The 22,952-nt window shown below is 39.7% G+C and overlaps 2 protein-coding genes across 2 annotated transcripts in view; one reads left to right on the top strand and one right to left on the bottom strand.

Annotated features, from left to right (window-relative positions):
- Nucleotides 1-1,565: 1,565 nt before the first annotated feature.
- Nucleotides 1,566-9,318, top strand: mrpl17 (mitochondrial ribosomal protein L17). The gene is made up of 3 exons (XM_073847652.1): nucleotides 1,566-1,953; nucleotides 3,649-3,717; nucleotides 8,384-9,318. The coding sequence occupies exons 1-3, from the start codon at nucleotides 1,780-1,782 to the stop codon at nucleotides 8,642-8,644; spliced, it is 504 nt and encodes a 167-aa protein (XP_073703753.1). The 5' UTR covers nucleotides 1,566-1,779; the 3' UTR covers nucleotides 8,645-9,318.
- Nucleotides 9,319-13,335: 4,017 nt separating this feature from the next.
- LOC141342743 (transmembrane protein 145-like) overlaps nucleotides 13,336-22,952 on the bottom strand; it is a 30,153-nt gene continuing 20,536 nt past the window's right edge. Inside the window, exon 14 of the mRNA XM_073847270.1 lies at nucleotides 13,336-15,351. Within this exon, the coding sequence (XP_073703371.1) occupies nucleotides 15,118-15,351 (234 nt within the window). The 3' untranslated portion in view covers nucleotides 13,336-15,117. The remainder of the gene's footprint in view (nucleotides 15,352-22,952) is intronic.

Raw genomic sequence — 22,952 nt, forward strand, 5'->3', positions numbered from 1 at the left:
TTCAGCTTTCTCCAAGTGCTTCATTCATATTTGTTAACAAACATTGTACTTTAATAAGCCTACATGTAAATAAATTGCTTACAATAGCAACACACAATAACACACAAAGTGCCTATATCATGTTAGAAATTTAGCAGAAGGCTAAAGGTACGAGTTGATTCTAATATTTTTATTAATAAACATCATAAATAATTTATTAATAAATATTATAATAGATACAAATTACATAGAAACACTTTCTCCTTTAAATAGACACTGTAAAAAATGAATTTCTAACAAAGTAAATGTTTAGGCTAAATTATGTGACTATTATTAGGCTACTGATGATTTTTAGTTATCAAAACTATTCCCCTGCTGGAGAAAAAAAAAACAGTTAAAACCAGCCTAGACTGGTTTGGCTGGTCTTAGCTGGTGATTTCCCAGCCTGACTAGCTAAGACCAGCCTGGAAAAGTGGACAAAACCCCTCTAAAACTTGACCAGCTAAAACCAGCCAACCGGTCTAGGCTGGTTTTAGCTAGTTTTTTCACCAGGGTCATGAAACTATTTACGAGGTGTAATGTTAATAACAAATAAATAAAGAAATGCAGTTAAAAACGTATATGTTTTGTTTACAAATACAATATATTATATAGTTTAAGTATCTGTGTGTGACTAAAATGAGTTGATAGTGGCCTACACACATAATTCACACGCTGACATCAGGGCCCTATCATTCACTAAGACCTTTTTTTACGTCCAGTTCCAGCCTACTTAAAGGTGCAATGTGTAATATTTGAGATGATCTCTAGACAAAGTTGCAATATAATATACATAACTATGTTTTCAGGGGTGTATAAAGACCTTACTTAATGAACCGTTATGTTTTTATTAACTTAGAATTATCAGTTTATATCTACATACAACGCGGGTCCCCTCACATGGAAGTCGCCGTTATGTTTCTACAGTAGCCCTAAACGGACAAACTGCTCTGCAGATCGCGTTTCATCACTGTTGTTCTTGTGAAAAAACACTGACAAAATAATGAACAAGTAACAGTAATATTTACCATAACATCGTTTTATTGACTAGTTAAGTAAATATAATTCCTTAATTTACGTTTTAAAAGAAATCTCATAGTTCGTTGCTGTCTAAAACGCGACATCTTAATCCTCTGTGGGATACCGTAGTTCTGTAAAGGGAGGGGTGAGCGGTGGAATGTTGCAATTCACAACTTCACCGCTAGATGCCGCAAAAATCTACACACTGCACCTTTAAGTAATTGTATCTAGCTTGATTACATTATAGGTTAAATCTAACTGGCTTCTCACAAAGGAGTTTGAGGAGAATGTTTACGGTTTAGAGCACCCATGTTAGAGCAGGCTAAACATTTTCTGAATAAATGACAGTAAAATTTAATTATCCAAGATGTAGTTCAAATATGATTAATAAGACTTTTTTTTATTATTTTGTTATTTAGGAGGTTAAAAAAAACTATTTATCAGTGTGATTTCATAACCGCTTTTGACAATACTTGTATGCGGAACCTTACTCAAGTCTTTTTCATTCAGGACTATTCAGACCGACGCACCATCACACATGCACTTCTCCTGTGCTGCTGTCACTTCAATGTATATCCTAATATTCTGAACGTCTTAAATGCGTCTGTTAAACTCCAGTGGATGTAATCGCTGAACACAAAAGTGCTCGTCTGAGTTTTGTTTATTTTTTTCCAATATCTTAAACGTTGTGTAACAGAGGGGTTTTATTTTCTGAAAGAGTGTCCTTCACCGCTTCTTGCAATGCGACTCACTCTGCAGGCGTTGATTTCTCATGGCCGGGTGGCCCGTCGGATAGGACTCGGACCTGAGTCCAGAATAAACATGCTTCGGAACATACTCACCGGTCTGGTTCGACACGAGAGAATAGAGACAACAAGAGCCCGAGCCGACGAGGTTCGCTTCTACGCTGAAAAGGCAAGTACAAAACACCTTGCTTTCTGGAAGTCCTCAACCAGGGACATTTTGACAAGTTAAAATCTTGAAAACATTTAACAGCGTCTGTTTCATTTAGAACTTTTGATTATACAAAAATAATAAGGTTAATGATAATTCTGATCCTCGAACTGTCTACCATGAGATATGCTACTCTCACTTTTCCTTTCCATTAGAATGAATGATGATTATAACTAAATATTCTTGCCATTTAAGACAACTAATATTGATACAAAGTGTTATTAAAAATACTGAGGTTACGTTAAAATTCCCTTACATAGTGAAATTAGGATAAATGTGATGTTTTAAAATTTTAGGAAAAAGCTGTTAGAAATGCAGTTACAGGGGTGATAGCGTTCCGGCACCACGCCGGATTTCCGGCATACTGTGGCTGCGGAAAAAAAAAAAAATCAGGTTCGCGGATATTGCTCTGTCATTTCTCTAAATCTGAGATGCGCAGGTCAGAGAGCAGCTTTAACGCTCAACGACTCAAACAAGTCACATTCTAGCCGATGAGCCAATCAGAAGTAGGGAAGGGGCGGGCCTTGTGTCTTTGTCAAATAGATTGATACTGGTTAAGGCAATGCTCCATGCGCGAAGGTGTTTTTAGCTCCCATACTGTACTAATGTGTGTCTCATACTGGCAACTCAAACCGTAAGTCATGGCTATGTTTATGAAGCCAGGGGAAGACATTAAGGATTTCGATAAAGGCATATTTACAGGGCTCGCAAAATCGCTAGCCCGACGTCCCGGAGCTATTGGGTTTTCCAGTCGGGCTACCAACATTATTTGACCGGCTGCCCGACGGGCTATCCTGAAGTAGAGGGCTCATGGGGTCCTTAAAACTCCTCAATTTAGTTGTATCAAATTTAAGGCCATAAAAAGTGGTAAATATTTTAAATAGTAAAAGAAGAGGATTAATTATTTTAAGAGGTCTTACAGTTGGGGACGGAAGACGAGAATCGCGATAGAGCTGGATTAAACTTTAAGAGGCAATGATTTCATTGAATAAATATGCTCACTGCACGTTTCAAAGTCAAAACGCGGCACTGTTGTCTTTATATGAATGTATCTGAAGGGAACCGACTGTCCTCAGAAACGTGTCGTTGGCATTTTCATTTCATGACTGATAAAACAGCGTTAATGCTGCTTTTGCTTTCAGCCATTCTTAGGGAAACCGTAATATTTCTGCGCTCCTAAAGCGCCCCCTCGTGACATAGAATTAATTTGCACGTCCAAATTTGTAGCTGTTTTTGGTCAGATTATTGCAAATCTCGACCAATGTTTTTTATGCAAACACAGAGTTGTAAATGTGAAAGAAGTTAATGTGCTTTCTAAAAATCTAAACAATTAGGACATTGTTTTAAATAAATGCTTGTTTGTACTTGATTTATTCATTTTAATGGGATAAATGCTGAAATGCCAATCTATAAGCTTTTTTTGTGAAAAACCTTTATCTGACTGAACTGAACCAACAAGTTATGTGTTAAAAGTGCGTCGCATACATCCCTCCACCCCATTCACCTCGGGGGCAAGGGAAAAAAAAGTTCAGGCTCAGGAATTTTTTCCACTATCAGGCCTGCAGTTATAAAGTTTAATTCTAGTGTGCTCTTTAAAAGTAGAATGCTTCTTTTTTCTGTTTTGAATATTTAAAGTTTGTGTTTTCTTTTTTTTAGTTGATTGATTATGCTAAAAAGGGAGATACTAATGAGAAGTCAATGAAAATGGCTGATTTCTGGCTCACGGTAAGTTTTCATTCCTGGTTCACACTTAAAGGTCCCATATTGTACACATTTCTGGAGGTTTATTTTAGTTGTTGATGTCCTTAAGAATATATATTTGCGGTATAAGTGCCAAAACAGGGTGTCCGCGGGGTCTTAAAGTCTTAAAAAGTCTAAAATTTAAAAATCAAAATTTTAGGCCTTAAAAAGTCTTAAATTTGCTGTTCTAGGTCTTAAATAATTTTACACAGGTCTTATTTTTCCGATGTCCATGTAACCTACCTCTAATTCTTATTTAAATTCTCTTTTTGTTGTTTCCGTGGTGTTGTAGTTCTTTATTTCACTATTCCAAATCTAATTTGCTGTATTTAAACTACAAATGAGACCAACATGCAATAGCCAATCAGCTTTCTGTTATTGGCGCGAGTCTCTCTCGGATTGTACCGCATAAGTAAAATGGATTTAACTTTTTAGCTATGGGGAAGTGCAAGTTTAGCGATACTACTTAGCTTGAAAAAACTGAATATAGGGTTCGGCTAATGCCAGTTGCTAACAACTGTAGATTTTTTTTTTCTCCCTCTGTGGAAGTTACTGCGTCTTCAGACAGAATCGCAGTAGCAGAATACAGGTCAAACTACCTTTTCCTGTATATAATGTTCTCAATAATAATAATAAATATAGGTCGAGCTAGCTGACCGCCAGCCTTCGAGATACTTTAAAAAGTTTTTTTTTTTTTTTTTTTTTACTTGCCCGACCGAACAAACCGCCTGATTAAAACTGAAGTGACAAAAACAACTAAACAACAAGCATCGAAAGGCAAGAAAGATTCATATAATACATTCAACGTAAAGAGAAATTGATAAATGGATAGTGTATTTCTGGTCTATTTGTGACGTACTTTAAAACAAATGAATGTAACAGCACTCTAAAGAAACACACTGAGGTAAAAATTTTAAATGTATAGTTTATTTATAACATGATATAGTTCAGTAATATACCAAGTGAGCTTTTTGCTGAAAATTCTCACAATTACAAACGTTACATTAATTTTAGCTCAATAAACAAGTAGTTAGTCAAGTAGTTACTTACATATTAGACAAAATATTTTCACTGTTTTGTTCTGTTTCACCAACAAAAATAGTTTCAAGCAAGGATCGCAGCAGAAGCATTCTCCTAGCAACGTTTTGCTATGATTCAGCGTTTTGCTCGAATCAGTTGAAATAACTCGCTCATGAAGTGACTTACCGCCACCTGCTGGTAGTTTAGTGTTTAAAAGTATGCCTCCACACCCAACATTTCTAATTTATATATTTATAAATCAATAAATGTATTTAAAACATTAATCTCACTTTTAATTTTATGTCATCTCACTGCTAACAGCCATTTAGAATTTATTGATAAATTCATAAAATAAATTTCAAAGGTAATGCATAGCCTACATTTCAAAAGTAAAAAAAAAGGCCTTTATAAAGGTAAATCAAATATGCAGATTTAAGATGTAAAAGCTAATAGAGCACTGATGAAAATATTGCTTCAGAATTTTTTTTTTTACATCAGATATTTCTTGTGGTACTTTTATGGGGATATTTTGTGTGGAATAGTGTTGTCAAAAGTCCCGGTACTTCGGTACCAAGTCGGTACTAAAAAAATTAAAACGTTACGGTACCAGGTTTTCTTAAGTACCGGTGGTACCGACTATCCGGTCAACCCGGTTCTTGATACGCTATACAAAAGGTGCGCTCTCACGCACTGCACAGTTGCGCTCTATTCAGCGGTGCTGCTGATGCCGCGGCTCTGACTCCACTTGTTGACAAAGAAGAGCCAGGCTTGCTCCAAATAGTTTGGATTTGCGGCTGAACAAGGCGAACATCATAGATCATCAAAAAACTATTTGCAAAAGATGTTGTCTAGGTTCTCTCGAAAGGAGGAAACATCAAACTTAAAACACCTCAAAGATCGACTCCGGAATCAAATGAAAGAGTTCAAGTAAGGTAAGTTTCATTTTAATTTCATATTTAGAGCATTATTGCATATTTTAATTTGAATGTCAGACTGAAATAAACATCACCGTTTGTGTAGTGAATCGTTAGCATAAGCGCGGCTAACGCTAATATGCTGGGCATTAGAATGAATTTGAACCAACGCTCCTATAACTTTTGTTAGAGTAAAAAAAATAAGGACATGATGTATTTACTATTTTTTATACAAATGACATGTGTATCCAAAATATATGTGTTAGAGAATGTACACATGTATGTGTCGTTAACAATGTTTATGTCCTTAATATGAGTCTGTCAGAAAACGTTCTAGGTTTATTCTTGACTGGATAAATATGAATGCAGTTTGGATTGAATAAAAGTACAATCAAATAAAACACGTTTTATCCCGTTTAGTTTGGTAATACTTTAAAATAAGATCAAATTCATGCATCATCTAACATAAACTTAAAGTAAGTTAAACATATTTTTACAACATTAATTCATGTTTGTGAATGTTATTAAATACAAAAAGACATGATCATGTTTGTTCATGTTTAACAGATTAATATGATTTTATGCATTAGTAAATGTTGAAATTAGCCTAACCTCATTAAGAATAATTGCCATGTAATGTTAACTACTGTTTATTGTTAGGCGATGTTATCTAACAAATGAAAATTGTAAAGTGTTTTTAATACTGCAGTTTTCATCTGTGATAGACACTTGTCTTAATATATGTAATCTTATCTTAATTTATTATAACAGCTGAGGTTAGTTTTTTACTGAAAATTCATATTTTGCTGGTGTCAATGATCTAATGTTGCATCTGGTCAGACTTAGGCCATGGCTTTACTTAAGTATATTATATTTCTTTTTACAGTTGCAGATTAAGGAAGATCATGAAAGACCCCAGCGAACTCTAAAACAGACAACAGTACAGATGTTTTTCAGCAACAGCAGCAGAAATATGACAAAAAGTTTTGGGTGAAGCTTGTTTACATTTTTTATGCCTGTAATTTATTTAGATGTTATTTCATTACTAAAATGTTTACAAATACTTTAACCTGTAAAAAACTTAACAAAATTTTACATTAGTATAAAGAATGGCACTGTTTTTTGTACATTTTATTTTTCTTATTAATAAAAAATAGTGTGTTGCTCAATTAATATGTTATTGTGTTTTGCTTTGGTACCGAAATTGGTACCGAGAACCGTGGATTTTCAATGGTATTGGTACCGAATACTGAAATTTTGGTACCGTGACAACACTAGTGTGGAATAGTATCTGCTGATATGAAAAGTTCACTGTATATCGTAGTAATAAATTTAATTTATGACAGCCATGAAATTGTGTTTACTTTTTACATTAAACACATTAAATATTACATGTATGCATGTAATATAATATCTATTTCCATTACATGCTTAGGTCTTAAATTTCATATAAGGTGGTATTAAAAAGGTCTTAAAAAGTCTTAAATTTCACTTGTTCATATCTGCAGAAACCCTGCAAAATCCATCTCAATATATTTTGACAGCTCCTTTTTTAGGAGCTCTGTCAAAAACAGGTCGATTTTGGCCCATCTAATTATTATTCATGAGCCTCTCTTCTGATTGGCCTGTTGTTTTCTGAGTGACGCACAGCCAGGCCAACCACAGTTAACTACAGTCATGTATGCTTTAGCCGAGCCAAAGAGTATAGAAGTACTTCTATACTCTTTGGCCGAGCCCAGAGCCATAGAGAGAGCCTAGATACATATAGGGGTCATTGTACAAAATTGGTATTTATATTTAAAAAAAAAAAAAAAAAAATCTTTAAAAAAAAAATTGTATGCACATTGTCTAATATCCAAGGTACACATTTTCAGTAATTGTGCAGTTAATTCTCGTATTGTATTTTTAGAAAGTTTTGGAATATTTGTCCTCTCCCCAAATTTGTCACTAACGAAACACAGTAATGTATAATTAAATTAGAAGTTATATTGACCTGTTAAGATTTTGCTTGCTTAATTACATTGTAAATGTTTTTTTGTTTTTTTTGTTTTTGCCATTTTTTTCCCCAGAGGTAAATCAATAATAATTAAATTTCTAACAATATTTAAAGTGTAAATTTTGAGATTTGTTGTATTTTGAATACATTTTTCTAAAATGTATTCAAAAAGGCAAAAAGTTGATCATACTGATTTCAAACTTAGGGATTCATTTGTTTGAACCATTGAACCAAACACTATCGTAACATCTTAGTTGACAATTCAGTACTTTACTTTTGACAAAACATCCATTGTTTCTGTAGTGACAGTAATGTTTTGGTACCACATCACATTACAGAATTTTAACTTGCATACTAAAACACTACTAATCATACTAAAATACAAAAATTTGCATAACTTTACTAAAATGTTGTTTATTTCCCCCAAATATCAGGATTATGTGTTCCCTGAAATTTGGGGGTTAGGGTTTGGGACAGCTACCTCCCAATTGAAAGTATTATGATGATTTTATATATATACAAAGCTTACTGATATTTTAAATATTATTGTGAGTTTCAATAAATAATCGAAGGGTCTTAGTAAACATCTAAGATTTGAATACTTCAATGCTTTTTAAATGTGTTGGTTGTAGGACAGCAGTTTGCACCAATTCTGTGGAATGTCCCATACATAAATGTGTATATGTGTGTGTGATTTATATATTTGTATTTCTCCTTTTAGGAAAAAGATTTGATCCCCAAACTCTTTAAAGTTCTGGCGGAAAGATTTGAGAATCAGAAGGGTGGATATACACGCATGGCTCGCATTCCTAACAGAGAGAATCTGGATCGTGCACATATGGCTGTCCTGGAGTATAAAGGCAACCCTTTCCCCCCGCTGTACCCCGTGAAACGTGTCAGTGAACTAAACTTGTTAAACCAACTTCTGAAAGCATACAGAGAAGAAAAAGCTCAAATGGTGTCTGAGAAAAAGGACTTATGATCTATAATCGCTGTATTTGTACATTGTATTTCATGTAATAAACCAGTATACATTTAACTAAAATCTCATTAAAATTTATTCTTAGTGCTGTGTACGGTCAGTTGATGCTCAACATGTTCATCACTTTTTAAATCAGTATATTACATTCAAAATTTTTAAGAGTGAATAAGATGTCCTGTTATTGGTCACAAACATAATTTTTTCACAGATTTAATTACCGTTTTGTCTCTACTACATTTCAAATGCTCCTACAGAATGGTCAAAGTGAATTTTTGAAAATATAAATATTCCATATTTCAGCTAAGGAGGCTGTTGTATGTCATCCTGGAAATATTACTAAATAATTAAAATAATTTTGTTAGTATGCTGCACAGCAGAACAATAAAACACAACAAATTTAACAAAAGCACTATCTGTTTAACTCCTTAAATTCAATTCTCTCTTTCTAAAAAATCTATATTAAAATGTGATCACTGAGTACTGGGATGAAACAAACCACACACACACACACACACAAATCTATGTATTAAGGATAAATTTGTTCATTTTTAGAAATACTCGCCTATATTTGGGTGCAACCCTCTGTTTTTATTTTATGCTTTTAAAGCCACATTCTGTAACTTTTTTTATTATTATCCAAAATCAAATATTGAGAATATACATAACTAATCAGTCGTACGTCTTTGAGTCATTATTTCACGTATACTTAAAGGAGTCTCAGCTAGTAGGTTATATGTAATTGGAGCTATCTCTTGTAGTATTGTATGCCTTTATGTAGAGGTATTTCATACTCTAAATGTGTTTCTTTACTTCACCCTGCTGACTCTTTCTGTGGTTAAATTTATTTTTCAACTAGCAAAAAAAATAAAATAATTAATAGTAAGGCTATATGTTATTTCAAAAAAGAAATTGTTATGAGCCATATTAGTTGGAGGAAGGTTTGGGTATCAATTAATAAAAATCTCATTACAAATAAAAATAAGGAAATTTAATTTCAGATACTGCACAAAAAAGCTCTTATTTAGAACATTTAAGTTGTGATTTTGCCAGGCATTTTGGTATTTTATTTATTTGTTATATTTTTATATATATAAAAGGGCATTCATGGCCTAATGGTCACAAAAAAGCTAAAAAGGCCTTTCTGTATTTTATTTGTTTTATTTTTATTTATTTAGTGGTTATATATACAGTCAGGTCCATATATATGTGGACACTGACACACTTCATAATTTCGGCTCTGTATGCCACTAGAATAGTTTTAAAATGATGCAATCAAGATGAAATTGAAGTGCAGACTTTAAGCTATAATTCAAGGGGTTGAACAAAAATATAACATAAAATTCTAAGGAATAACAACCATTTTTATACACAGACCCCCCATTTTCAGGGGCTCAAAAGTAATTGGACAAATAAATATAATCATAAATAAAATCTTCATTTTTAATATTTTGTTGAGAATCCTTTGCAGGCAATGACTGTCTTAAGTCTGGAACTCATGGACATCACCATAGACTGGGTTTCCTCCTTTGTGGTGCTTTGCCAGGCCTTTACTGCAGCTGACTTCAGTTGTTGTTGGTTTGTGGGTCTTTCTGCCTTTAGTTTTGTCTTCAGCAAGTGAAATGCATGCTCAATCAATTTGAAATCAGAAGATTGACTTGGCCATTGCAGAATATTCCACTTTTTTACCTTTAAAAACTCCTGGGTTGCTTTTGCTGTGTTTTAGGTCATCATCCATTTGTACTATGAAGAGCCGCCCAAACAACTTTGCTCCATTTAACTGAATCTGGGCAGACAGTATATCCCTATACACTTCAGAATTCTTCTGGCTGCTTCTGTCTTCTGTCACATCATCACCAGTAACCCAGTGCCACTGGAAGCCATGCATGCTCATGCCATTACACTGCTCCACAATCTTTCTTAGATGATGTTGTAGGCTTTGGATCATGAGCTGTTCCAAGCCTTCTCCATACTTTTTTCTTTCTGTCATTCTGGTACATGTTGATTTTAATTTCAGCAGTCCAAAAAATGCTTTTCCAGAAGTGGTCTGGCTTTTTTAAATGTTTTTTTTTTTTTTTTAAGTCTAATCTGGCCTTGTTTGCACCTTGTGGTAAACCCTCTCTATTTTGCTCTTGTGAAGTCTCTTGATTGTAGACTTTGACAGTGACACACCTACCTCCTGGAGAGTATTCTTCACTTGGCTGGATGTTGTAAAATGTTTTATTACCATGGAGAGGATCATCCAATCATTCACCATAATGTCGTCTTTTGTGAACATCCAGGCCTTTTTATGTTGCTGAGCTCACCAGTGTGTTCTTTTTCTTCTCGGAATTCACCAAACTGTTGATTTGGCCACTCCTAATGTTCCTGCTATCTCTCTGATGCATTTCTTTTGTTTTTGAAGCCTAACAATTGTCTGTTTTACTTGCATGCAGAGCTCCTTTGACTGCATGATGGGTCCAGAGCAACAGCTTCCAAATGCAAATGGCACACTTAGAATCAGCTCCAAACCTTTTACCTGGTTAATTGATGTAGAAAAAATGAAGGAATAGCCCACAACTGTCCATGAAACAGCTTTTGAGTCAACTGTCCAATTACTTATGGTTCCTTGAAAAAGGGGGGCGGTACATATTAAAGAGCTGTAATTCCTTAACCTTTCTACCAATTTGATGAGACTGCCCTAAAAATTAAAGCTCAGAGTGTGCACTTTAAGCCCATATTCATTGTATAACTGTAACTTGAATATGTTTTGGTCAACAGCTAAAATAATAAAAATTGTGTCAGTGTCCAAATATATATGGACCTGACTGTATATAGTATCTCACAAACGTGAGTATTTCAGCAACCATTTTAGTATATCTTCTCAAGGGACAATATTATAGAAATGAAATTTGGATATATTTTAGAGTAGTCAATGTGCAGCTTGTATAGCAGCATAGATTTACTGTCCTCTGAAAATAACTCAACATACACATACAGCCATTATTGTCAAAATAGCTGGCAACAAAAGTGAGTACACCCTAAGTGATAACAGCAGTGTGTTGTTTATGTGTCCTATTCATCATGTTTATGTTTCTGTCTGCTTGACAGGACCATACAAAATCATGTATTTTGTATTACAGCAGTTAAAATTAGGTGCTTTAAGTACAATTCTCTCATACTGACCACTGGATGTTCAATATGGCATTTCAAGAACTCTCTGAGGATTTGAGAATTAGAATTGTTGCTCTCCACAAAGATGGCCAAGGCTATTAGAGGTTCAGTAACACCTTGAAAATTAGTTACACTACAGTAGTCAGGGTCATACAGAGTTTTTCCAAGATGGGTTCCATTCGGAACAGGCCTTGCAAGGGTTGATCAACAAAGTTGAGCACTCGTTCTGTCATCAGGTGTAGAACCTGGCTTCAAAAAACAGACGCATGAGTGCTGCCAGCATTACTTTAAAGGCTGCAGAAGTAGAAGGTCAGCTTGTCAGTGCTCAGACCATACACCGCACACTGGTTTGCAACAAGCTGGTTTGCACAGGCGTCGTCCCAGAAGGAAGCCTCATCTGAAGGTGGCTCACAAGAAAGGCCGCAAACAGTTTGCTGAAGACAACCTGTCCAAGAGCATGAATTACTGTCGTGTCCTGTGGTCTGATGAGACTATAAGATAAACTTGTTTGGCTCAGATGGTGTCCAGCATGTGTGGCAATGCCCTGGTGAGGAGTACCAAGAAAATTGTGTCTTGCCTACAGTCAAGCATGGTGGTGGTAGAATCATGGTCTGGGGCTGCATGAGTGCTGCAGTTCATTGAGGGAAACATGGATTCCATTATGTACTGTACATTCTGAAGCAGAACATGATGCCTTACCTCCGGAAACTAGGCCGAACGGCAGTTTTCCAACATGATAACGACCCCAAACACACCACCAATATGACAACTGCCTTGCTGAGGAAGCTGAAGGTGAAGGTGATGGGGTGGCCAAGTATGTCTCCAGACCTGAACCCTATTAAGAACCTGTGGGGCATCTTCAAGCGTAAGGTGGAGAAGCACCATGTGTCTAACATCCAGCAGCTCCGTGAGGAGTGAAAGAGGATCCCAGCAACAACCTGTGCAGTTCCACGCCCAGGATGATTAAGGCAGTGCCAGATTACAATGGTGCTAACACAATATATTGACACTTTAGACAACTTCACTTAGGGTGTACTCACTTTTGTTGCATTTTTGCCAGCTATTTTGACAATAATGGCTGTGTGTTGAGTAATTTTCAGGGGACAATAACTCTATACTGCTATACAAGCTGCACATTAACTACTTTAAAATATATAAAAGTTTCATTTCTATTGTATTGTCCCTTGAGAAGATATACTAAAATGGTTGCTGAAATATGAGGGGTGTACTCACTTTTGTAACATACTGTATATACACATGCCATATAGCTTTTTTTAATATATTTTTTATATGCTGGTGGCATATAATTTGTAAATGGGTCAACCTTAATCAGATATAAAAATGAGTCGATATTGATTAGAAATATTGACAAATCTAGCATTCACATTGATAAATGACGGAATGTAAAAGTAATGTTTTTCAGCACAATGATTTGTTCAGCACTTGATTGTACTTAAGAGCTCTAGAAAAACTTTACTGTGAATTACTGTAGCTCCCACTACTGCATATCAAACTGCAAAATGAAACACACAAACAAGCCATAGTAGTAAAACAGACCATTTTAATTTGGCAAAAAGGGTATGCACTGCCAAGTCATTTGACACTATTAAAATGCATCCAGTATGAACAGTGCAACAGAAATGTGCTTAACTGAATCGTTCTGTGCTCCCCAATGTGATGTGCTAATATCTATCATACATTCAAAAAGTGTGCTCTCGATTCTCAGCTAGGTGTGCACACTCACTTAAGAGATGGAAAAATCATGGCGAGGCCTTTTCGATCCCCTTTTCTGGTGGCCTCCATTCAGTGTTTATTAAAGAAATGGCTTCAGGCCCAAGCACATCCGTTAATACAAAAAAATCAAACCACGGGAACTTAGATTTAATGATCCTTCAAGTACTGTATGGTTCTTCTCCTGATAATAAAAAATGAATATAAATATATCATTAATATGTACATAACTTATTGGATTATATTTAAAGCAGGTCAATTTCAGATGGAGATTATATAGGATATGTCAATACATAACATAAATATGACCCACAACTGGTTGTTTGTTTAAAAATAAAATACAGCGGTGATAATGGACATTTTACAGATAAAAACTTCTCATTTTACCTGTAGATCTGTCTTTCACTGTATTGCATTATGGTTGCATTTTCACGGGTCTCTGATGGTAATGAAATAAGTGTTTCAAAACAGTAAAGTGCTCCATGCAGTCAATACAAAGTGTTTCTGTAGGAGTTAGGCTATATTTTCATCAGACACTCAAGTAAACAAACCTTAAGCTAACCCCAGCGGATTGAACAAACTTACTTTCTACTCGCTGACAGGATAAAAGATCTCCATATCGGCTAAAGAGCGCTGTGAGTGTTATTAAATGTACAAATGTGTAACGAAGTTTGCAGAAATTGAATCTGAACTCAGAAGTGTTCAAAGAGTTTTTGAACTCTACATACCCCTGCACAAAATGGACAATACAGAAAGACTGAGATAAAGATGAACAAGTCATCAATCATCATCCGCTTGCGATAAATATTCTCTACATACTGTAACTATAAACTGTGTGTACTGCATACAAAATAAGACTGCTAGTTGTGAAAACTAGGCACACCCAAAATTACATTGAATATATCAGAATGTAGACAAAGCACAAACATGCATGGTTTACAAATACTGCCTAGATGTTCCACGGTTAACTTGCCATTGCAGTTTAACATCGGTTTGCAAAGTCTCTAGCTGTATTCAATGTGAATAAAAATATATAAACCCTAAATTATCTCAACTTTACAGACAAAATGTGTACATAAAATCCCAAAAACATTAAAAAATGGGGGAGATGAATACTTGGTTCTGTTGCATTAAAATGGCATGGAAATACAAATATTAACGGCACCACCTGAAATGAACGAAGCATTAAAAAATATGTCAAGAGCTCACTGTACTGTTACTGTACACATCGCTATCCTACTGTCACATTAAGCTTGAAATATCTATACTCTAGATTCGCCGTTGTCCCCTGTCACTATTGCACTACCTGTATATTACCTCTCTCCAGCGACTCTCCATCATCTCACTGAAATATTTATTGCTTCTTATTTTTTCGGAGCTGTGTGAGTAGGTTATGCCCCGCTCTCGCTTGACGTTCTGCAGCTTGCATTTCTCTTTACAAATTCAAAGATATGGATGTTTGGTAACTTTTTTGAAAATGGCTTTACTTTTTCACGCTTGCCTTAACCTAATCTATTAAAATATTGAACTCTTTTCCACTTCATAGATGTTTGAAAGGAGTTTCCACATGGCCCGTTCTTCTATGGCCTGCTCTAGGCATTGGAGCCCATCCCTGTGGCTCCTTGCATACTAAAATACTCAGTGAAGTGGGACGTTAATCTAGGTGGAGGGGGAGAGTGTGCGGAGCTGCGTGGTGGTATGGGAGGAGGAAGAGGGGAGAATGTAGTCGACAGGTCCGCCGTTGTGGTGATGATCTTGTGCTCGCTGTTCCTTGGCACTTCCTGGCCCTTCCGAGCCACCGCCTCGTCTATCGTCTTCACAGGGTCCTCAATAGAGAAACATGACATGGACTTTATGAAATAACACTATATGAAAGTACACGCTTAAAGGAGTAAACTAAAATTTACAGATAATGTACTCACCCCCTTGTCATCCAAAACGTTCATGTCTTTCTTTCTTCAGTCGTAAAGAAATTATGTTTTTTGAGTAAAACATTTTAGGATTTCTCTCCATATAATGGACTTCTATGGTGCCCCCAAGTTTGAACTTCCAAAATGCAGCTTCAAAGGGCTCTAAATGATCACAGCTGAGAAAAAAAAGGGTCTTATCTAGCGAAACGATGGGTTATTTTCAAAAAAAAAAAAAAAATTACAATTGATATACTTTTTAACCTCAAATGCTTATCTTGTCTAGTTCGGCAAGACGAGCGTTTTAGATTAAAAAGTACATAAATTGTAAATGTTTTTAGAAAATAACGCATCGTTTTGCTAGATAAGACCCTTCTTCCTCAGGTGGGATCATTTAGAGCCCTTTGAAGCCGCATTTAAACTGCATTTTGGAAGTTCAGACTCGGGGGGCACCATAGAAGTCCATTATATGGAGAGAAATCCTGAAATATTTTCCTCAAAAAACACAATTTCTTTACGACTGAAGAAAGAAAGACATGTACATCTTAAGATGACAAGGGGGTGAGTATATCATCTGTAAATTCTTGTTCTGAAGGTGAACTACTCCTTTTAAGGAAAAGCTCACCCAGAAATGAAAATTTGCTGAGAATTTACTCACCCTCAGGATAGAAAGGAACTGATTTGCCGAAATGTAACATTGCATCACTTTCTGACCAATGGATTCTTTGCAGTGAATGGGTGCCATTAGAATGAGAGACCAAACAGTTGATAAAAACATCACAATAATCCACTAGTAAAATCGTGTGAAAAGAACAGTTGCAGGTTTGTCATAAATCCATCATTAAAGCATTTTAACTTAACACCATTGCTTTACAATATTTTGAGAATAAAATCGAAATTACAAAAATAATATCGAAATATTTCAACCTTATTCTGAAAATGTACAACTTTAATCTTGTAATTTTAGATTTGTTTATTTTTTAGCTTTGAGGATAAAGTCAAAATTACTAGAATTAAATCGTAGCAATTCAAGTTATAGCCTGTGAATACAAATGGCCTGGATTGGGAGCGCTGGGAGAGGTTGCCAGGCCGCCGTAATTTATTTGAATATTATGTACGATTATTAGCAGAAATCATGTGTTTTACTCACAGAGACAGTATGCTTGGAAATAATATTTTCTCTTCTTCGATTGCATTCATTAGGCCTATTTGTAGTGTGCCAGCCACCCAATAATAGCAATAAGCTTTGTGCTTTAGGTACTTTTTTTTTAAAGATTTATTTTTTGGGCATTTTTGCCTTTGTGACAGGACAGATCAGAAATGACAGGAAGCGAAGTGAGAAAGAGATAAATGCGGGATCGGAAAAGGTCCTCGAGTCGGGATTTGAACATGGGACGCCCAGAACGCAATAGCGCTGTATGTCAGAGAGCTGCCCACAAGACTTTTAATATAAAACAAAGTCACAGCTTTTAAAATCTGTCAGCTTTATAGTGAAATACAAACAATGTTTCTTGCAATAATGTGTTTTTCACACTCTTTAATGTGGCGGGACAGATTGCTGTATTCATGTGGATCAATTATCTTTTTGATTACAATGAGACATTCGTTTCATTAAACAATACAGTTTTCTTTGTGAAAATTCCAAATCTTTCATTTCATTCTTTCATTCCTCACATGTATTTAATTAAAAACAATAAAATGTTCTTAAGGTTGAAGTGGACTCCAACTCGTTAACAAGTTATATTTCTGTTGTTTCTGAGGTGTATATGTGACTACTGTAGCTGTTTCATGGTATAATACAGTATAGATTGGAAATAATAATTACAATAATGTTGTGCTTTGTTGCTTTTAATATAACACAGCTCAGCTTACAAATTCTGTCAGATTTATCACAAAATACAAATTATGTGTTTTACTCTATATTTCAAGTTTATAGCATGATAAAAATGTGAAGGAACATCAGAAGAAATAAAAAAAACAGTATAGCCTAATTTAATTAAACAAATGTCTCATTGTAATTGGAAAGATGACTGATCTGTCATGCCACATTAAAGAGCGTCAAAAACACATTATTGTAAAATACGTATTGTTTGTAATTTGCTATAAAACTGACAGATTTTCAAGGTTGAGACTTCAGAATATCTCCTGGTGCTTTAAATTTTTATCTAATATATTTTCAAAATATTATAACTTTAATATCATAATTGCTACAAATTAATTGTCGTAATTTTGGCTTAATTCTCAAAATATTTTGACTTTATTCTTAAAACACATATTTTTACTATTCTCGCAATTTCGACTTTTTTATTGTTGTAATATTTCGACTTTATTGTCATAATATTTTGGCTTTATTCTCTTAATATTTTAACTTTATTTTCCTAATATTTCGATTTTATTCTTGTAATATTTTGACTTTATTCTCGTAATATTTCAACTTTATTCTCATAATATTTTGGCTTAATTATCGTAATAATTTGACTTTATTCTTGTGATACTATTGTGATTTTCCTATCAGCTGGTTAAACTCTCATTCTGACGGCACCCATTCACTGCAAAGGATCCATTGGTGAGTGATGTAAATTTCGATAGAAAATTTCTACAAATCAATAAACAAAGAAGTAAACTCATCTAAATCTTGGATGGCCTGAGGGTAAATGTTCAGCACATTTTCATTTTTGGGTGAACTACCCCTTTAAAATAAAGGTTCTTTATTGGCATTTATGTTTCATGAAGAACATTTAAGATCCATGGAACCCTCTCATTACATAGTTTTTTTTTTGTCTGAGACTTTATAGTGTAAAAAGTTTCTTCAGACTTTTAAAATGTCCAACACACTTGAAAAAAGTTCCCTATCAGTCGGTCTCTTCGACGTCTCGTCGAGACCGACGAATTGGGATATCGCCTGGATAGACCAATCTACTTCGTGTGTATACAAACGAGCCAATGAATATTGGCATGCATGATTGCAGCCAGCTGCGGCTGATCACAGCGTGAGCATATAATGCGCAGCAGGTGCAGGCATCATTAAGCTTTCGCTTCAGAGCTGGACCATTTCTGCAGTGGGACGAGTCAGAAGCACACCTTTTCTTCAAACCTCCTTTTCTTTTGTGTTGGCGGCACGGCGCTTCAGCGGCGTGGTCTTCCGTGTCGAGTGGAAGCACACAGCTGGTTTTCACCACCCACCTTCTGTGTTGCTGTGGCCATCTCCCCTGTGCGCCTCAGCACTAAAAGAGCAAATTCCTAAGAGAGTGAATTTCTAAAGGAGCTCCACGGGTGAGCGTCTTTGTAAAGACGAGGCAACATGCCTTTCTCCCCGTGCGTTTCTGGATGTGGCCGTTTCCTGGCGCCGGGTGATGGCCACGCACACTGCCTCACGTGTCTGAGCATTCAACACGCTGAGGCAGCGTTCGTGGATGAGTCATGTCCCCATTGTGGGAAGATGACCATCACGGAGTTGCGGACCAGACTCCGCTTCCTGCAAAGGGGCGGGGTTCCAGTCCCTCTGCCCAGATCGAGCGTTCCCCCAGGCAAACGCCGGGGGGGCGTTACCTCTGGAAGCAGGGGGCTGCCTGGTCTGACGGTGACGGTGAGGAATTCCGCGCCACTTCCATCGGCGGGGGTTCCTCCTTCCACCGACGCTCCGTCGCCACCGGAGCTTTCAAGAGAGCGGGTTGGACCTTCCTTAGGGGTACCACCCGTTACCTTCGGGGCTCCCCCCGACGAACAGATGTCGGTCGCGGCATCGGAGGGAGAGCCAGACTTCTCTGGGGAGGATGACGGCACACTGTCGTCCGCTGGGCGGTCAGTGGTGCCGGATACCGACCCGGAGATGATGGCTATGCTTGCCCGGGCCGCCGAGAGGGTAGGGCTTGAATGGAACCCTCCATCACGTCCCGATCCCTCCCGGCTGGATGATTGGTATCTCGGGGTGGCCCGCGCTGGTTCTCAGCGTCCCACCCCGGTGCCCTTCTTCCCGGAGGTGCATGAAGAGCTCACCCGAACGTGGACGGCACCTTTTACTGCCCGAAACCGCTCGAGTGGGACTTCCTCCCTCACCACCCTCGATGGCGGACCAGTGCGGGGCTATACGGGTGTCCCGCCGATGCAGCTGTGTCCTGGCGCCGCTTCCACCTGGCGGGGCAATAACCCGTCGCTCCCTTCCCGGGCCTGTAGGCACTCGTGGGCGCTGATCGGCAGTGCCTACTCGGCCTGTGGCGCCGCTGGTTCCGCCTTACAAGCTATGGCGTTGCTACAGGTTCATCAGGCTCAGGCACTGAAGGACCTGTACGAGGGTGGTCATGAACCAGAAGTTCTCTGTGAACTTCGTATCGGCACGGACCTCGCGCTACGTGCGACGAAGGTGACTGCGCGGTCTTTGGGTCGTGCCATGTCCACTATGGTGGTCCAGGAACGCCATCTCTGGCTGTGTCTGGCTGATATGAGGGACGCCACAGCAGCCTTCACAACGGCGCCGTGGAGCCGGTCGCAGGGCAGCCGCCGAGCCCGTCCAGGCCCCCACAAAGACCAGTGGCAAGCGCAAGAGCAAGAGGCCCTGAGACGGGCGACCCAGAGATGGAGGATGCTGCTCTTCGGGAGATGGTGAGCGCACCACTCCCTCCCCCTGAGGAGGGCCGGGCGGAGAATCTTTTGTTTATTTTTTCCCCAAATACTCGACAAAAGAGCAAATTTCTCTATCTCTGGGTCCCCACAGGGAACTGCGGGGAGCACGCGGGTCACCCCTGCGCCTCACTCGCCCTTCCCCCTTGCCAGCGAGCAACGATGGGCGGTTCGAGAGTGCGGCAAGACGGACTACTCACGCACCATCGGCTCACGCGCAGGTAAGCGTCTCACACACACAACACACAGACGCTCTGACCCCGCTTCGGACCGGCAACGAGATGCCCGGGCGGGGTCCCTGCGCCCCCTATCGCTACTCCCCCGCGGGTACGTCGGTGGTCCCCCTGGTGCCGCTTGTACACTACCTGGGAGCCTGGACAGAGCTTCCCAGCCCATCTTGCTGGCTCCTCCGGACCATCAGACTCGGCTATGCGATTCAGTTCGCCCGGCGCCCTCCCAAATTCAGAGGTGTTCACTTCACCTCAGTGAGGGCCGCAGATGCTCCCATCTTGCGTGCAGAAATCACAACCTTGCTGGCGAAGGAAGCGATACAGCCGGTCCCTCCAGCCGATATGAGGTCGGGCTTCTACAGCCCGTACTTCATAGTACCCAAGAAAAGCGGCAGGTTACGGCCAATCTTGGATCTGCGCGTTTTGAACCGGGCCCTTCACAGGCTACCGTTCAAGATGCTCACACAGAAACACATTTTCAGATGTGTCCGTCCCCAAGATTGGTTCGCAGCGATCGACCTGAAGGACGCGTACTTTCATGTCTCAATCCTTCCGCGCCACAGACCTTTTCTGCGGTTCGCGTTCGAAGGCGAGTCCTGCCCTTCGGGCTGTCCCTCTCCCCCCGTGTCTTCATGAATGTCGCGGAGGCGGCCCTTGTTCCCCTCAGAGAACAGGGCATTTGCATTCTCAACTACCTCGACGACTGGCTTATCCTGGCACAGTCTCAGAGTCAGTTATGCAAACACAGGGATCTGGTGCTCACACACCTCAGCCGGTTGGGCCTTCGGGTCAACTGGGAAAAGAGCAAACTCACTCCAACTCAGAGGATCTCTTTTCTCGGTATGGAACTGGACTCGGTCAGTCAGACAGCACACCTCACACAGGAACGTGCTCAGTCTGTGTTCAACTGCCTGAATACATTCAAGAGCAGGACGGCGGTCCCACTGAAACAGTTTCAGAGGCTCCTGGGGCATATGGCAACAGCAGCAGCAGTTACACCCCTAGGGCTGCTCCATATGAGACCGCTTCAACACTGGCTTCATGGCAGAGTCCCAAGGAGAGCGTGGCTACGCAGCTCTTACCGGGTTCAAATGACACCGGCCTGCCGCCAAACCTTCATCCCGTGGTCAGACCTCTCGTTCCTACGGGCAGGAGTACCCATGGAACAGGTCTCCAGGCATGCTGTGGTACACACGGATGCCTCTACCACCGGTTGGGGAGCCACGTACGACGGACAGGCAGTTTCAGGGGTTTGGACGGGCCCCCAGCTAACTTGGCACATCAACTGCCTCGAGTTGCTTACAGTACGTCTCGTCCTGCTCCGACTCAAGGGGCCCTTACGAGGCAAGCATGTGCTGGTCCGTACGGACAACATTGCGACCATTGCGTACGTCAACCGACAAGGTGGTCTACGCTCCCGTCGCATGTCGCAACTCGCCCGTCATCTCCTCCTGTGGAGTCAGAAGCATCTGAGGTCGCTTCGTGCCATTCACATTCCCGGGTTGCTCAACCATGCGGCCGACGAGCTCTCACGAGCTGCGCTTCCCGGAGAGTGGAGACTCCACCCCCAGTCGGTCCAGCTGATTTGGAGACGCTTCGGCGAGGCTCAGGGATCAGGGAGGACGAGGAGCAGGTCCTTCTGGTAGCCCCTTATTGGCCCACTCGGACCTGATTCCCCGAACTTATGCTCCTCGCGACAGCCCCTCCCTGGCAAGTTCCTCTGAGGAAGAATCTACTGACTCAGAGACGGGGCACCCTATGGCACCCGCATCCAGACCTCTGGAAACTACATGTCTGGTCCCTGGATGGGACGCGGAGGTTCTAAGTGACCTACCCCAAGGGGTAGTTGACACTATTACTTCGGCGCGAGCGCAGTCTACCAGACATGCCTACGCCCTAAAATGGAACCTATTCGTTGATTGGTGTTCCTCCCATGGTGAGGACCCCCGAAGATGCCCGATCAGAGCCGTGCTTTCCTTCTTGCAGCAAGGGTTGGAGCGTAGGCTGTCCCCCTCAACCCTTAAAGTTTATGTGGCTGCTATTTCCGCTAACCATGACCTCATAGAGGGAAGGTCGGTAGGGAAGCATGACCTGGTCACCAGGTTTCTTAGGGGCGCCAGAAGGCTAAATCCTACTAGGCCCCCCTCTGCACCCTCTTGGGACCTGTCTCTAGTGCTTACAGCACTACAGCAGGCTCCCTTTGAGCCTTTGCAGACAGTAGAGCTGAAGTTTCTTTCAATGAAAACTCTGCTCCTGCTTGCATTGGCCTCCATCAAGAGGGTTGGAGACCTGCACTCATTTTCGGTCGACGAATCGTGCCTAGAGTTTGGCCCGGCGGATTCCCAGGTAACACTGAGGCCCCGGCCTGGTTATGTGCCCAAGGTTCCCACTACTCCCTTCAGGGACCAAGTGGTGAGCCTGCAAGCGCTGCCCTCGGAGGGACCCAGCCCTGGCTTTGCTTTGTCCCGTACGAGCACTAAGATGCTACGTTGACCGGACGCAAAGCTTCAGGACCTCAGACCAGCTCTTTGTGTGTCATGGAGGCAGGCAGAAGGGGAATGCCATCTCCAAGCAGAGGATGGCCCACTGGATAGTGGATGCCATTACCCTGGCCTATCAGGTTCAGGGTGTGCCCTGCCCCCTCAGGCTGAGAGCACACTCAATTAGGAGTGT

This window comes from Garra rufa, chromosome 9 (genome assembly GCF_049309525.1).
Source record: "Garra rufa chromosome 9, GarRuf1.0, whole genome shotgun sequence".
Classification (NCBI taxonomy): Eukaryota; Metazoa; Chordata; class Actinopteri; order Cypriniformes; family Cyprinidae; genus Garra; species Garra rufa.